This window comes from Lepidochelys olivacea, assembly GCF_965140295.1.
Source record: "Lepidochelys olivacea isolate rLepOli2 genome assembly, chromosome: 6".
NCBI classification, from domain to species: Eukaryota; Metazoa; Chordata; order Testudines; family Cheloniidae; genus Lepidochelys; species Lepidochelys olivacea.
In genome coordinates this window covers 95,349,952-95,364,984 of record NC_140416.1, presented here as the reverse complement: position 1 = coordinate 95,364,984, position 15,033 = coordinate 95,349,952, and the positions used below count along the sequence as shown (strand labels likewise).

General features: G+C 44.0%; 1 protein-coding gene across 2 annotated transcripts in view; it reads left to right on the top strand.

Annotated features, from left to right (window-relative positions):
* The first annotated feature begins 2,868 nt into the window (after positions 1-2,868).
* Positions 2,869-15,033, top strand: part of GALC (galactosylceramidase) — a 59,259-nt gene continuing 47,094 nt past the window's right edge. For both annotated transcript variants that reach the window (XM_084631482.1, XM_084631481.1), the window contains exons 1-5: positions 2,869-3,131; positions 5,030-5,098; positions 8,555-8,618; positions 11,272-11,385; positions 14,016-14,155. In XM_084631482.1, coding sequence (XP_084487608.1) covers positions 2,922-3,131; positions 5,030-5,098; positions 8,555-8,618; positions 11,272-11,385; positions 14,016-14,155 — 597 coding nt within the window. In that variant the 5' untranslated portion in view covers positions 2,869-2,921. The remainder of the gene's footprint in view (positions 3,132-5,029; positions 5,099-8,554; positions 8,619-11,271; positions 11,386-14,015; positions 14,156-15,033) is intronic.

The window sequence follows — 15,033 nt, the reverse complement described above, 5'->3', positions numbered from 1 at the left end:
AGCTGTCCAACTTGTGAAAGAAATTTACTGAAACATCTCTGAGGGTGAGATTTTATCTGTATTCAGTTTTATTACTGTACTAGGCTTAGACTTGCATGTTTTATTTTATGTTGCTTGGTAATTCACTTTGTTCCGTCTGTCACTACTTGGAACCACTTAAATCCTACTTTCCTTATTTAATAAAATCATGTTTTACTTATTAATCCAGAATATGTATTAATACTTGGGGGTGGGGGCAGGGGAGGCGCAAACAGTTGTGCACATTATCTCTCTATCAGTGTTATAGAGGGCGAACAATTTATGAGTTTACCCTGTATAAGGTTTATACAGGGTAAAACAGATTTATTTGGGGTTTGGACCCCATTAGGAGTTGGGCATCTGAAAAGATGGGAACACTTCTTAAATTGCTTTCAGTTAAGTCTGCAGCTTTGGGGCATGTAGTTCAGACCCTAGGTCTGTGTTGGAGCAGACTGGCATGTTTGGCTCAGCAAGCCAGGGTGCTGGAGTCTCAAGCTGGCACGGAAAGCAGGGAGAAGTAGTCGTGGCACATCAGTTGGGAGCCCCAAGGGGGTTTCTGTGATTCAACCGGTCACAGCTATGTCAGCAGCCACAGCTCTCCCGCCATCATAGCATTGTCTACACGGGGGGGTTAAGGTCGGTATAACTACGTTCCTCAGGATGCGGATTTTTCATACCCCTGAGCAATGTAATTATACTGAAGTAAGTGTGTAATGTCACTTGATTGCCAGAGCTTATGCTTCTTTCTATTTTCATGAGTAGAATTTGACTTCCAATTTTTAAAGAATGCCTTTTTGCCTTTAGCTGATGCTTTTACTGTGCTGCTTAGCCATCATGACATTTTTTTAATCTTCTATTTTTTTTATTTGGATTACACATTTCATTTGAGCCTCTACTATGATTTTTTAAAAAAGTTTCCATGCAGCTTATAGGCATTTCACTCTTGTGACTGTTCCTTTTAATTTCTGTTTAACCAGCCTCCTCATTTTTATGTAGTTGCCCTTTTTGAAGTTAACTGCTATTGGGCTGACTTCTCTAGTACTCCCCTACTCCCAGGGATGTTCAATTTAATGACATCATGGTCACTACTACCAAGTAGTTTGGTTATGTTCACCTCTTGGACCAGATCCTAGGCACCACTTAGGACTAAATCAAAAAGCACCGCCATGGGTTTCAGGACTATCTACTCCAAGAAGCAATCATTATGTTACATTGGGGCACAGCTGTTGAAGATAGTCTATTGCTCCGGTGCGTGCATACTTGGCTGCTTGAACCAGTGCTGTCTAGTGTATTGACAATTACATTTTGTGGCAGCACATGGTTTACACCATAGTGTTTTGGGGCTGATATTTCCCCTCCAGTCCCATCCAGCTCTGTGGTGCCATGGTTCACCTCAGACTGCTTCAGCAGGGCTCTGGAGACAGAGTCCTTCGGTATCAGGTGATGCAAATACACACAAAATATCAAAACCCCTACCGAGGTGCCCAAGCCAGCTAGAGTTGCCAGGTGTCCAGTTTTGGACTGGAACACCCAGTTGAAAAGGGACCCTGGCGGCTCGGTCAGCACTGCTGACTGGGCCATTAAAAGTCCAGTTGGCAGTGCAGCAGGACTGGCAAGCACCCTGCCCGTCTCCTGGGAAGCAGTGACATGTCCCTCCAGCTCCTAGGGGGAGGGGCAGCCACGGGGTCTCCATGCACTGCCCCCGCCCCGAGTACCAGATTCACAGCTCCCATGGGCTGGGAACCCCTTGACCCCAACCCGGAGCCCCTTCCTGCACTCCAAACCCTTCATTCCCAGCCCCACCCCAGAGCCCTCACCCTGTCCAACACCCTAACTCCCTGCCTCAGCCTGGCACCCCCCTCGCACCCTGAACCCCTCATTTCTGGCCCCACCCCAGAATCTGCATCCCGAGCCAAGTTGCTACCCCTTCCCACAGCCGTTGCAAGCCCTGCCCCAGCCAGAGCCCCCTCCCACATTCCAAACCCCTCATCCCCTCTTGTACCCCAACCCCATGCCCCAGCCCAGAGCCCCCTCTCGCACCCTGAACCCCTCATTTCTGGCCCAACCCCCTGCCCCAGCCCAGAGCCCCCTCTCGCACCCTGAACCCCTCATTTCTGGCCCAACCCCCTGCCTCAGCCCAGAGCTCCAAACCCTCGACCCCACCCAGCCCAGACCCCTCTCCTGCTAGAGGCCTCCCCCTCCCTTTGCTGCACCCCAACCCCCAGGCCAGAGCCCCCTCCCACACTCTGAACCCTCAATCCCACCGCCCAACCCCCCTCCTGCACGCCACCCCCAGCCTGGTGAAAGTGAGGGAGGGTGGGGTGGAGTGAGTGGGGGGAAGGCCATGGGGCAGGGGGCGGGGCAAGGGTGTTTGGTTTGGGGCAGGTCCCTAAAGCCAGGCCCCTGGCCCGCTCTGTCTCACTGCGCCAGGCTCTGAACCTGCAACGCAATTTAATTCCTGGCACCACCTGTGGCCTGGGTTGCGCCTGAGGCTTGACTCCAAGCACCGCCCCCTCTTCGCACGTGTGCGGGATCCGCCCTTCGCAGCCTCACTCCCGTATCTCCCCCTCGATACAGCCCTGGCGGCGACCCTCAGCGCAAAGCTCCGCCCAAAGACCCCACTTTCAACATGGCGTCGCAGCGGCTCCCCTCCGAAGCCAGCTCCCCGCAGAGTCACATACCCTAGTTAGCACGTTCGTGCCCGTACACAACATGGCAGCCGCTAGCTTCAGCTCACGTTATCACGTGACCGCCGGAGGCCCGCCCTCCCTCCCCTTTGGGAAGATGGGGGCGGTTCGCCGAAAGGCCCGGCCCCTGTCAGGTGACCGCCGGCTGGCGTGGTCTCGTGACAACGGCGGGCGGGTGGCTGGAGTTAGAGTTGATGTAGGAACGGGACGGCTGCTATGGACGCTGCTGGAGGGAGGCGTGGCGGGTGCCCGGGCTCCCCTCGCTGGGCTGGGGCTCTGCTGTGGGGCTGGGCCCTGCTGGGCTGCGCCTGGTGCCCTCGCCCCCCGGGGGCCGCTGCCGCCCCTTTCCCAGCCGGCTACGCGCTGGACGATTCGGTCGGGCTGGGCCGTGAGTTCGACGGCATCGGGGCCGTGAGCGGCGGAGGGGTGAGCGGGCGTGGGCAGCGGTGTGGGTGGGGTGGGGGGAGCGGGAATAGGGGGTCAGGGGTGGGCTGGAGGGGCGAGAGGGATGGGGTAGAGGTGGGTGTAGGGGCTGGCGGGAGGGAACGGGGGCTGGAGAGAGATCAGACCCTTCGGCAAGTTTCTGGGTGGCCACCCCCGCATTGGGTTGTGCTTTTTGTGTGGGCTGAAGAGGACTGCCCTGAAGTGACCGTCTCTTGTGCTGTCTGTGCATGTGGCCTGCCCCTCGGATTTGTAATGCAGAGTGAAGGGCTTCACCTTAAGGAAAACAAGAGAAATAATGGTGCAGGGAAATTCAGAAGAGTGAGAGTGTGTCCATGTGTGATGATGCATTGAGGGGAATGGGGTGGAGGTATTGTTGCCTGTCAAATTCAGGTGCTAAAAAGCATGGCACTAAGTTAGTGTTGGAGGGAGACAGGATGTTCCCTAAATGTAAGTTGGAGGTCCTGGCTGTGAGTAGAATTTGAGGTTGAGGAACGGTGTGGGAGAATGCTGCTTTGTTCTCCTTTCGCCTCCCGCAAAAAAGATGTGCGGTGTGTGTGTGTGTTGTGGTCTTTTTCCAGTTAGGGTGATAGGAGATTCTAAAGGACAAATGAATCTGGTATAACTCCATTGAAATCCTGCGATTAATTTTACCCTTGACCTACATTTTAAAGACTTCTCTCTATTGTTTTTCAAATATTTAAACCACCAAATGACCAGTAAGTTTCCAGGGACCTCTTCCAGTCCAATGATAAGTGTCATGAGCTCCATTCAAGCTCTACTGTGATAAGTAATTAGCACCTCTCTCGAAAGCTCATGCTCAAATAAATTGGTTAGTCTCTAAGGTGCCACAAGTACTCCTTTTCTTTTTTCACCTCTCTGGAGTTAGCTTGGAAATTAAGGGTATGTCTACACTTACCATTTAAAGCACAAAAAGTCCCTTTTTTGCCCTAAAACCGAGGGAGTGTCTACACTTGTTAATGACTTTTTGTGGTGAAACTCAGAAGTTTCGCTGCAAAAAGAAAACCACCTTCATGAGAGGCATACAGCTCTTACTGCTGTTCTTTTTGCACTGCTGTGAAAGTGAAGACTCCTTCTAGCAGTGTAAACACCCTTTGGCCTCTGGAGGATATCCCACAGTTCCAAAAGCGACCACTTCTGGCCAGCATCTCTGCTGTTCTGACACATGGATGTCCACCCCTCCCCTTGTAAGCCCCAGAAAGTTTGAAGCTCCCATTCCCTTAAGCAGCCAGACAGCAGGAGCTTTTTAAAAAAATGCCTGGAAGAAACCAGGAAGTAATGGGGCTCCTGAGACCTGAAGCAGGGCAGCACGGGGCACTGAGCAGGGACCCAGAATGCCTTCTGCTCACTCCCCCACCCTTCCCACAAGACCTATCCAGAGAGCTGCCCTGTGGGGATAGCTGCCCTGCTCTCCTCCTTGATGGAAGTGCTGCTAGTGTAAACACTCTCTGATGCCTGAGGAATTGAGTGAGTACACAGACCAGCACTTTAAGTCTCACTGGTGATAGGGAACCGGTAAAAGTACAGTGCAAAAACTCTGTAAATGTAGACATATCCGTAGTCTGACTTGGGTTTAGGAGGAAGAAAAGCAGGGAAAACTTTTAGTTTTCATTTGTTAATGTCTTTCTCCTATAAGACACTAAATTTTGTGTCTTAAAGGGGTGTTGAATTTTTGTGGGTATCTGGTTGGCTGAGTTCTTGCTGACATGATTCCTTAGTTCTTGGTGGGATTTGACTATGCTATTAATTATATTAGGTTGGCTAGAGCCTTAGATAGGAGGCTCTTAACTATTTAAAATCCAGATAAATAATACAAAATAACTCTGTATATGCTCTTTTCCCTTTGTTCTTTTCTTTTTCAGGCCACCTCTCGACTTCTGGTGAATTACCCAGAGCCTTATCGCTCTCAGATTTTAGATTATCTTTTTATGGTAATATCTGTCTTACTGATACAGAACTATCTCTAACCTCCTGTAGAGTTTTAATGTGTACTCTTATTTTTAATGGCAGTTCTCTAAAATGCATTAGATACTGGTTAAAAAAATACAAAAAATCCTTATTTTCTGAAGTATTATAGCAGGGATCAGCAATGTTTGGCACGTGGTCTTCCAGGGTAAGCCCCCTGGCGGGCCAGGCCTGTTTATTTACCTGCCGCATCCGCAGGTTTGGCTGATCGCAGCTCCCACTGGCTGCGGTTCACTGCTCCAGGCCAGTGGGGGCTGCGGGAAGTGGTACAGGCCGAGGACACGGCAGGTAAACAAACCAGCCCAGCCCGCCAGGGGGCTTACCCTGATGGGCCGCGTGCCAAATGTTGCCGATCCCTGTGTTAGTGGGAGAGCTTAAATAAAGTCATGCTGTTAATAATTATGGTGATACTTAGGGCCAGATTTTTAAAGATACTTACATACCTAGATGCTTTTGAAAATCCTACTGGGCACCTAAATGCCTCTAAAAATCTGGCCTGTAAGCATTATACAAAGATTAACTAGTGCTAATTTATTAATTGACCTATAACTGTGATTGCAAACAATATTTTGTTGTCTTCTAGCTGATAAGTAGGGCTTCTGATGTTTGTTTTTTAATTGATAAACATTCCCGATGTAAAAATATGAAATAAGTGTTCATCCAATCAACTCCAGAAATGGTTATTTGTATCTAAGCACTTGTCTACACAGAGAAATAATGCAGACTGTGGGCCTGTGATTTCTAAAGCATGCTAATGTGCTGCATGTTAATTGGTACATATAGAATCTGCTGGTGTGTACTAAAGGCTTCCTATTTAACTTTACCATAGTGCTGTTTGAAACAGTCTGATGTGAAAGTGCACTTGGGAACATTACAAAAAATTACTCATTACAGTATATACAAAGAGAGAGTCCCTTCTATCCCCCACCCCCGGGATTTTTGGACATCTATGTAGACTGCAAAAATTGCTAAAAGTAACCACCCCTCAAAAATAAAATTAATAAACAGAATTCTTACTGATGATTGATATAGGGAAATCTGTATTCTAATTCTGGCTCTGTCATTGACTGACTTGATTTAACTTTGGGCAAGTCACTTAGGTCCTGACCCAGCAAACATGTGTGCGCTTGTTTCTATGCACGTAAATAGTCTTGTTGACTGCAAAGGAACTACTTGTGTGTAAAGTTAAGCATGTTCATTAGTGTTTGCAGGATTGGGATCTTAACTTCAATTAGACCAACTGTCTCTATGTGTAAAACAGTGAATACTGGCCCAGTTCTGCAGCATGCTTTGCAATCCTGTCTAAATACAAGATATTATGGTTAAGGCTAATATTTTGTCATAGTAAAAGTCAGACAGGTCACGGCTTCTGTGAATTTTTGTTTATCGCCCGTGACCTGTCTGTGACTTTTGTTGCTGCAGCTCCATGGTTCCCCTACCAATGTGGTGGCTGGGAGCTGTGGGGTTCCCCTTTTGCCTACGGCACCTGGGAGCTGCAGGGTGACCATATTTCCCAAAGAGAAAATGGGACACCCCAGCCCGCTCATCCAAGGCATCCCCTTTGTCCCCCCACCCCATGTGAGGCTGTCACCTGTCACTGGAACCCTGAGGAGGTCCCCCCCTGGAGTCTGTCACCTGTGGCTGGAACTTTGCCCAGGCCCCATGTCCCTGCTAGAACCTTGCCAGGGCCTCCCTAGCTGTCAGCTCCAGACTCCTGCAGTCCCTGGGGTTGAAACAGAGAATGTCAAGGAGGTCTCAGGAAGTCACGGATTCCGTGACTTCCATGACCTCTGTGACATAAATGAAGCCTTAATTATGGTTAGTAATACAGTAACTTGAAGGTATGTCCTGTTTGTGTGGTGATAACTGTTTCTGGAACCTAAATTCTGAGGCTGAACAATCAAGTCTTGTTACTCCAAGGTGTAGTAGCTGCCAAGAGTAAACACCCTTGTTAAGTTAAGAGGAAACAACTAATTATACTGAAATGACTAAACAATTTGAGGGTACTTCCTCTTGGTAATAACCCTAATATAGGTTAATCAACATCTTGTTGTTTCTGTTGGGAGTTTATTTAATTTTGGAAATAGCGATTACTGAGATTTCCCCCTTATTGCTATTCTGAAATAGCTAATGATTAAATATTTTGGGATATTGAGCTAGAATTAGAAGGTTTTTTTTTCTAGTTTAAAGGTGGATAAAGTGAAGGGTTGAGGTGATCATATCTATTGTGGGTAGTAAATCCTGAAGGCAATATTGAATCAGAGTGCAAAATACTTCATGACTTCTGAAAATTACTATACATTTTAGTTGGCAATTGCAGAGTATCCTTGCTCTCTAGCTTGCTAAAATTGTTCCATTTTAATAGAGTTAATATCCTAAGGTTTGCCTAGGATTCAAGTCTACTTAGGTAAGGTTCTGAATTCTTTAGATCAACCAGTAAAACACTTTTATACCTCTAAAGTTATCCATTTAGAGACCTGTACCACTTAAACTATATCAATGTCTGCACTGATATAGTTACAGCAGTACCAAAGCTGTACAGACAGGCCCTAAATGCCGTGTAGGAGTAGTTGTTGCTCAATAATAACTTGAGCTGTGTCCTGAGAGGGCAACATACCACTTTCAAATAGCTGTTCCCTTGGCTTCAGCCCTGTAGAGCATAGTTTCTGTGTTAGAGAGAGAGAAGTAGCCATGGAGGTTTTTGATGGGAAGTGGGGAAGAGACATGATGTAGCTGCCTTTGCCTTCTGTGCACTCAGTCATCTGGAAGATGGTCTTTTTGGCCCTTTTTACACTGGTTATGGGAATGTAGCATACGACCTCTTATATGTAGAAGTTACTTTACCCTCTACAGAAGTTAATCAGTTATGGTTCTGAATTGTTGAGATAAGAGCACCTTTATACTCCTAAAACTGTCCATTTAGAAGGCTGTACTGCTTTAACTATATCAGTGTCTAAATCGATGTAATTACATCCGTACCAACCCTCAAACTTGTAAACCTTTTTAGTTTTTAGAAGGAATATGGTCATTTTGAAATCTAGTCAACTTAAAATAGTATTGTCCTACATCAGCCTCTGGACTGCCGTACAAATTTTTTGGCTTTACCTTGACCTCTTCCTATTTTGTTAACTTTGTTGTGCTAAAGATTCATGCAAACAGGGAAACGTACTAATAGCTACAGGAGAGACAGTGAAACTGATGAGAAACCAAGTACTCTTAATTGCACAAAATAAATAAACTGGAAAAAGCGGAATAGCTTTTCCCTCTAATCTTTCAGTTGCATTAACCGTAGGTGATTGTAATAATAATGGGTAAAATATTCAGATAGAAATGTGATGAAGTTGATGGTGATGCACTTTTTATTTGGACATTCTTCTGCTTATATTGTGTATTCATTGATATTTTTTCTCCTTTTTTTAAAGCCAAATTTTGGTGCCTCTTTGCATATTCTCAAAGTAGAGATTGGTGGTGATGGACAGTCAACAGGTATAAATTCTTGGGGGACTGGGCTTACTGTTTTTATGCAGATCATTCTTCACTTCAAATGGTGTGGCGATGCAATAGATGAAATACTACCAGTTTAGCGATAAACATTGTGATGAACATTTCACCTCATTTGAAATAGCAAAACTCTCTGTGATACACTTGGAACTGCACTACCATGTCTAAAAATGTTTTCTGCTAGCAGGGTTCTAGCACCATTTCTCGAATTGGTGTGGGAAGGGTCTTCTTTTACATGAGAACTGTGGTTCAGACTGTTACTTAGTGTGGTGTATTCTAGAAGAAAATAATACCTGTTCCCAATGGACAGGGAAATTGTGCCAGTGAGATGTATCGTAGGGTTCCAGCCATAATATTGAATAGCTTTAGTGTTTCTCAAGTGTCAGCTCTGCTGTGTGAACTAGATATAAACCTTACTTAGAACAAGATAGTTCTTTGTTCTGCTTCCTTATTTGAAGTCACGCTTGCCTATATCGCAGAAAATGATTTTCTTAAAGATGAGCTGTGTGTTAATTGGGTTTGATTGTTATGAGTGTTATCTGTCTTAATGCTCCATTTTCAGACTTTTTGATAGCTCTGGTGAGGTGTGCAAGTGCGACTATTACTGACTAGATTTTGAGCATTAAACATTAATACTCTGGCCCCTACAGTCCTGGAAGTCTAGAAGTCCACTTTTTTGACAGGAAGAATATTATTTTAAATACAGGAATTCATTGGTGTTCAACAGAGATTTAGTCAGTATGTTGCTGGCAGAAAAAGTGGACTCATGGGGTGTCCACAGACATATATAGCTCTTCATCTTGAAAATACTGTACTAATATTATTTAGTCATAATAAGTAGGTAAGTAGTGTCTTGGTTTTCAGATGAGGAAACTGAGGTACAGAGATGAAGGGACCCTTGGCCTTGGTCTGTGTCAGAGCCAGGATTGGAACTCGGGAGTTCTTGGCTCACAGTCCTGTATGTGCTTGCATACTCAGTCTATGTCTAATACACACATCACTGTAGTTTCTGGGCATCCTCTAAAAAATATTTGCCATTATCCCTCTAATGGGGAGAACTATCCTCCCCATCACAGCCACAATTTTAAAGTGTTCAAATCCTAATGGTTTGCTGATTATCTGACTTGCATGTGCAGTGGTGTTCAATGTGTAACTGCACAAAACTTGTGTTTATCTTTTGCTAAAACAATTGAATATTATGTGGTGAATCCCAAAACTACTTCCAGCAGTAGAGAAACCCCACAGTAATACTAGTCCAAATCTTATACGAAAGGGAGCTTTTCATTATTTTATCATCGTGTCGTTTTAACTGAACTCTTGGTTTCATAACAAGTTTCCTCGTTTTCCCTCCCTTTGTGTTTCTCTTGCCGTCAAGAATTAAACATGCAGTAGTCTGTGCCATGCTGTCTGTTTATCAGTTCAGAGTCCTTGCATGATGGTGGAAATATTTCTTTCCCCTCCTGATACTGCTGTGGTGATGTTCATGCAGTGATTCCTTGGCCCAAAATAATATTGAAGGTAGACTTAGCATCACAGTAATTGGGGATGTAAAAGATCTACTAGATAATTAGATCAATCCTTTGGCAAGGATAAGGTATAGTCCCTTTGACAGAAAACATATTTTCATATTAATGTTAAACGGATACTGTACTTGATCATGGTCAAGAGACATAGGCTGTCTACACTTATGGTGGCAAGTAGAATACAGACACTGCACATCCAGCTAGCATGGATATAAATAGCAGTGTAGACAGTGAACTGCAGCTTTGTAGAGTATTGCTTTACACAACTGAACCCACAGGGTATACAGTCTACACGCTCAAGCTCTGCTTCCCAAATCAACACTACTGTTTTCAGCAGTGTAGTGTCTTGCTGCCTCCACGGTGGCTGAGCCTTTCCCTGTCACAGTTAGTCTCTGACAGGGGAAAATTGTGGGGAAAGGATATGGGAGCTCCCCCGTGCTGGAGCATTTTCTCACTTCAGTGAAAGGTTTTGGCAGCAGTTAGCTCCCAGAGTCTTTCCCTGCTGCTGGAGCATTTTGCTGCCATGTGTAGCTACACGCCACAGTGACAAGTGTGGACATAGCCTGCCTTTCACTGTGGCGTGTAGCTACGTGTGTAGTGCTTATATTCTACATGCAACTCTAAGTATAGACAGCCTAACGTCTGCACTGTAATCAGAGGAGTAATTGCAACATGTACAGACGTACTTGATTAGCTTTAACTTAGCTAGCATAAGTACCAATAGCAGTGCAACTGCAGCAGCGTAGGCTGTAGAAGCCAACCCAGGACTCTTGGTACTTACTTAGGCAGCTAGCCCATGCTGCCTGTGGCTTCACTGCTGTCAGTACTTGCACTAAATAGATTAAAGCTAGCGCGGGTATGTCTACATGTGCTGCAATCACACCTCCACTTGCAGAGGTGATGTACTCTTAGAGGGAGGGATGGCTAGTCTTTCATGTTGGCTTCCATTGCTCACTTGGCTTTCAAATTTACTTCAAAGAATGCATGAACTGTGCTTGCGGTATGTGCCTAGATATTATGGTGATGAGCAATATAAAAAAACCCTCTAAGATACATAGGAATTTGTCATGACACAGAAAACAATTTGTGAGATATCTTTGTTATTTCCTCTGTAGATGGTACTGAACCCTCCCACATGCACTATGAAAATGATGAGAATTATTTCCGGGGCTATGAGTGGTGGCTAATGAAAGAAGCTAAAAAGAGAAACCCCAACATTAAATTGATTGGTAAGGACTTGTTCTGTCTTCCTGTTTTCAAACACTATTTCATACCTGACTCATTCTTAATTGGCTCCTTAGCTTTAATGAAGCAAAGTATTCTTTGTCACATTAGCCAGTGTACAGTCAGAGTTTAGCCAATTTGCCTTACCTCTCCTTGTAAAGAATATTATTGTGTAAATTTTTTAAGGTTTTATTGTGACAATGCCTTGTGTTTGGTGGGTTTCCCCCCCACAGTGCTGGGTGATATTTATGTTTGGCCTAAATAACTAAACTAAAACAGTCAGTATAAGAGTGTCATAGTGTGAGATCCAAAGGCTAGAGACAATAAATTCAAGACTAAGAATCTCCTACATTATGCATGCTCATTCTTCCTTTTTCCCAGATACCCTTTTTAGGAGGAGTCTTTTCTAATCCTACACACAATAAACTAACTTTTCATATCTTCCAGGACTCTATTTATTCCCTTCAGACTTCTATCAAATGCTTTCAAAAAGTAGCTCCAGCAAATGTGCTTTGACTTCTGATTTTCACCTCAAATGGGTAGACAAGTTCTGTGAGGCCTTCACTGTTCTGTTCAGTTCAAGTCAGAGCCCTGTATCTACAGCTGTGGAATCTACCTGTTGCCACTGAAATGTGTTCCAAAATAGAAGTTGTCATTTAAACTTTGTATTCTTCTATGGTTTGCAAAGAAAATGTTCCAAACCTGAACTGAACGTTAACCAATGCAGTGATTTGGAGTGGGTGTCTGAGTTACCAAGCTCATGTGCTAATTCCATAATTTCAAACCCACCTCCCATGTGCCAAATGACCCCAGAATTTCTTACCTCATTGTCAAAACCTCCGGCTTCCCCTCTGACACATCTTTAATCCAGTTATAAAATGTTAATTTTTAGTTAGTCTATGGCAACTTGAAAATTAGAGTCTTAGAGGCAGAGTAAATTACATTGAATTTAATATAAAAATAATGAAAAAACCCTATTTGTATATGAAAATTAATAGTATAATTCAGTAAAAAACTTAATTGTCAAATTTACTGGAGGTTGCTGTGGACTTTCTAATCTACTTCATCAAAGCGCCTTAACTACAGAATCTTGCTGGAGAGCTGTTAGGTCCACCTTTCCACTGCGCCACTATTATGCTCACACCAAAGTTGCCCTAAAAAGTACAGGAACAGCTGGAGGAGGAGCCGTTTCCCCGTCACCAAGGCCCCGGGGCTGGAGGAATGCTGTCAGTTCCAGCTGTGGCCCCAGGGTCGGCAAAGCTGTCCCCCATCCCTCGTTGTAACGAATCCCTAGCTATACCAAACAAATGGCTTGGATCCCCAGAGGTTCATTATAGCGAGGGTGTACTGTAATTTATGTCTGCACTATTTATTTATTCAGTTTATACAGTTTGCCTGTTTGATAAACTCAGTATGAACATTCATATTGCAAAATAAGTGTTGCCAAAATAAGATTTCATATCCATACACATAGGAAAATCTCCAAGCACAGGTTTACAGCAAGTCTATAGTCTTTAAGTGTTAACATATTTGCTATTTTAATCTTCTTAATGGCTGAAACATTTGAGTTCTTGCAGACCAGTTTCTGTGCTGTCTCCCTCCTGTTCGATCACTGATTTACTTTCACTCCTGTTTTGTGTAACTGCACAAAACTTGAGTTTATCTTTTGCTAAAACAATTGAATATTATGCAGTGAATCCCAAAACTTCTTCCAGCAGTAGAGAAACCCCTTGCTTCTCTAAATTACCACACTGTCTTCTCTGCATAAATTACCACACTGTCTTCTCTGCCCCCGAACCATCTGCACTGTCTCAGTTCTGACTGGAAAAGTTGCCTACATCATGAATTATGCTGTTTTGTAGTTTAGTGTTGTTTAATAGTTTATAGTCAGGAATATTTGGAGAGAACCATCTTTGTATATTAAGAATGAGTGAATGATGGAGGCCTTCCTCCCATAGGGAAATTTAATGGTGCATCACTGCAAGGGGCATGAACTAGATTACTGTGGGAGGGTCTAGAGGCTCCAAACGAGGATCAGAAATCCATTGTGTTGTATAAACATAGAGTAAAAGACAGTCCCTGTCCTGAAGAGCCCACAGAACCTTTGGAAGCAGATTTTTTTTTTTTTAAATAATCGTTAAAAAGGAAACAGACCAATTATAGTACAAGAATTAAAATAGGACCAAATCCTGCTTGCCTTACTTGAGAGATTAGTCCCATTCACTACAGTGGGCTAAAAGCCCATGGTGAGCAGGATCAGACTCTTGTGTTTAGATATAACAGAATGTATTGCTTGATCCTGCAGTTCGGGGGGGTGGGGACTGGGACACACTATCCTTGATGTAATCCATCATTTGAGCCAGTCAAGGGTGAGATGTTGGGTAGATGATTGTCATTGCCTAAAGATAGTCTTAGGTGGAGAGATTTCACTAAGGATGTACAGCTTATGCTCGATTCTCAGCTAGTGTAAATAAAGCATAATTTCATTGAAGTCAATGGAACTACACTGATTTGCAGTAAGGATCTTTCCTTACATCTTTCAGTTAATATCGGCGGTGGGTTGCTCTTGTTTCTTACTGATGTACGCAGTGCGCCTAATTAACTGTCCTTCTCTTTTGATTTTTCTCTCTTGTAGGGTTACCTTGGGCATTTCCTGGATGGGTAGGGAGGGGTCAGAACTGGCCCTATAATCATCTGGATGTCACTGTTCACTATATTGTTTCCTGGATTCTAGGCGCCAAGCAGTATCACAATTTGGACATTGATTATATTGGGGTCAGTAAAGTACACATCTCAAATTTCTGTTTGTTTGTCTGTCTGTCTGTTTCATAATTGTTCTTTGTTAGCCCCTGATTTTGATTTCCCCCTCCATCTCCCAATCGCTCTGTGGCAGCCAGTTAACAAATCATTCCATATCCAGAGCCTTATGTTTGCCTCTGGTTTCTGGTGGAACAGGCAGAAGTCACATGGGCTGGCACTGTTTTGCAATTATTAATGGGTGCAATGCTGATTTTCAACATTTGCGGGTTCCATACTCTAAACTGTATAAAATGAATGTCTGACTTTGTCTTGTTCAGCTTGACGTACATAGATAGTAACTCAAAATGTATTAAGTGAGGTTTGAAAACTTTCCAAACCTAGGTTATATGACCTTTTTAATACAGTGATGTGCTGACAATATTTTGCAAAGGAGCAACAACATACAAGTTCACCCTTAGCTTGTGATAAACTACATGATCCTGAGGTGCATGTGTCTGTAGGAGAGTAGAGGGACTGTGCTGTTTATTTCTCATTTAAACAGAAACTTTTATAGCTAGAATGAAGGAAAGTGACAATCACCTGAGATCTAGGGACTTTGCCTCCGATTTCAATGGAATTTCACGTTACAGGACTTGGTTTCATTCACTATATTCACTAGAACTACTTCTAAGTGGAAGCTTCATTTCTGTAGACCATATGCTCTTGGTGTTACTGTGATATTTTGTGTGGTAGAACCCTTTGGTTATGGCATCTTAAAAATGGGGAAATAGCGAAGGCTGTTTTGAGCAAGAGAAACTCATTGTCAGTAAGCCGTTTTAATGATTTCATAGCCATCTCTTCTTCCCTTTAGTCTTGCTGCATATGTGGTGCAGGTTAGGTACCATCAATTGTTT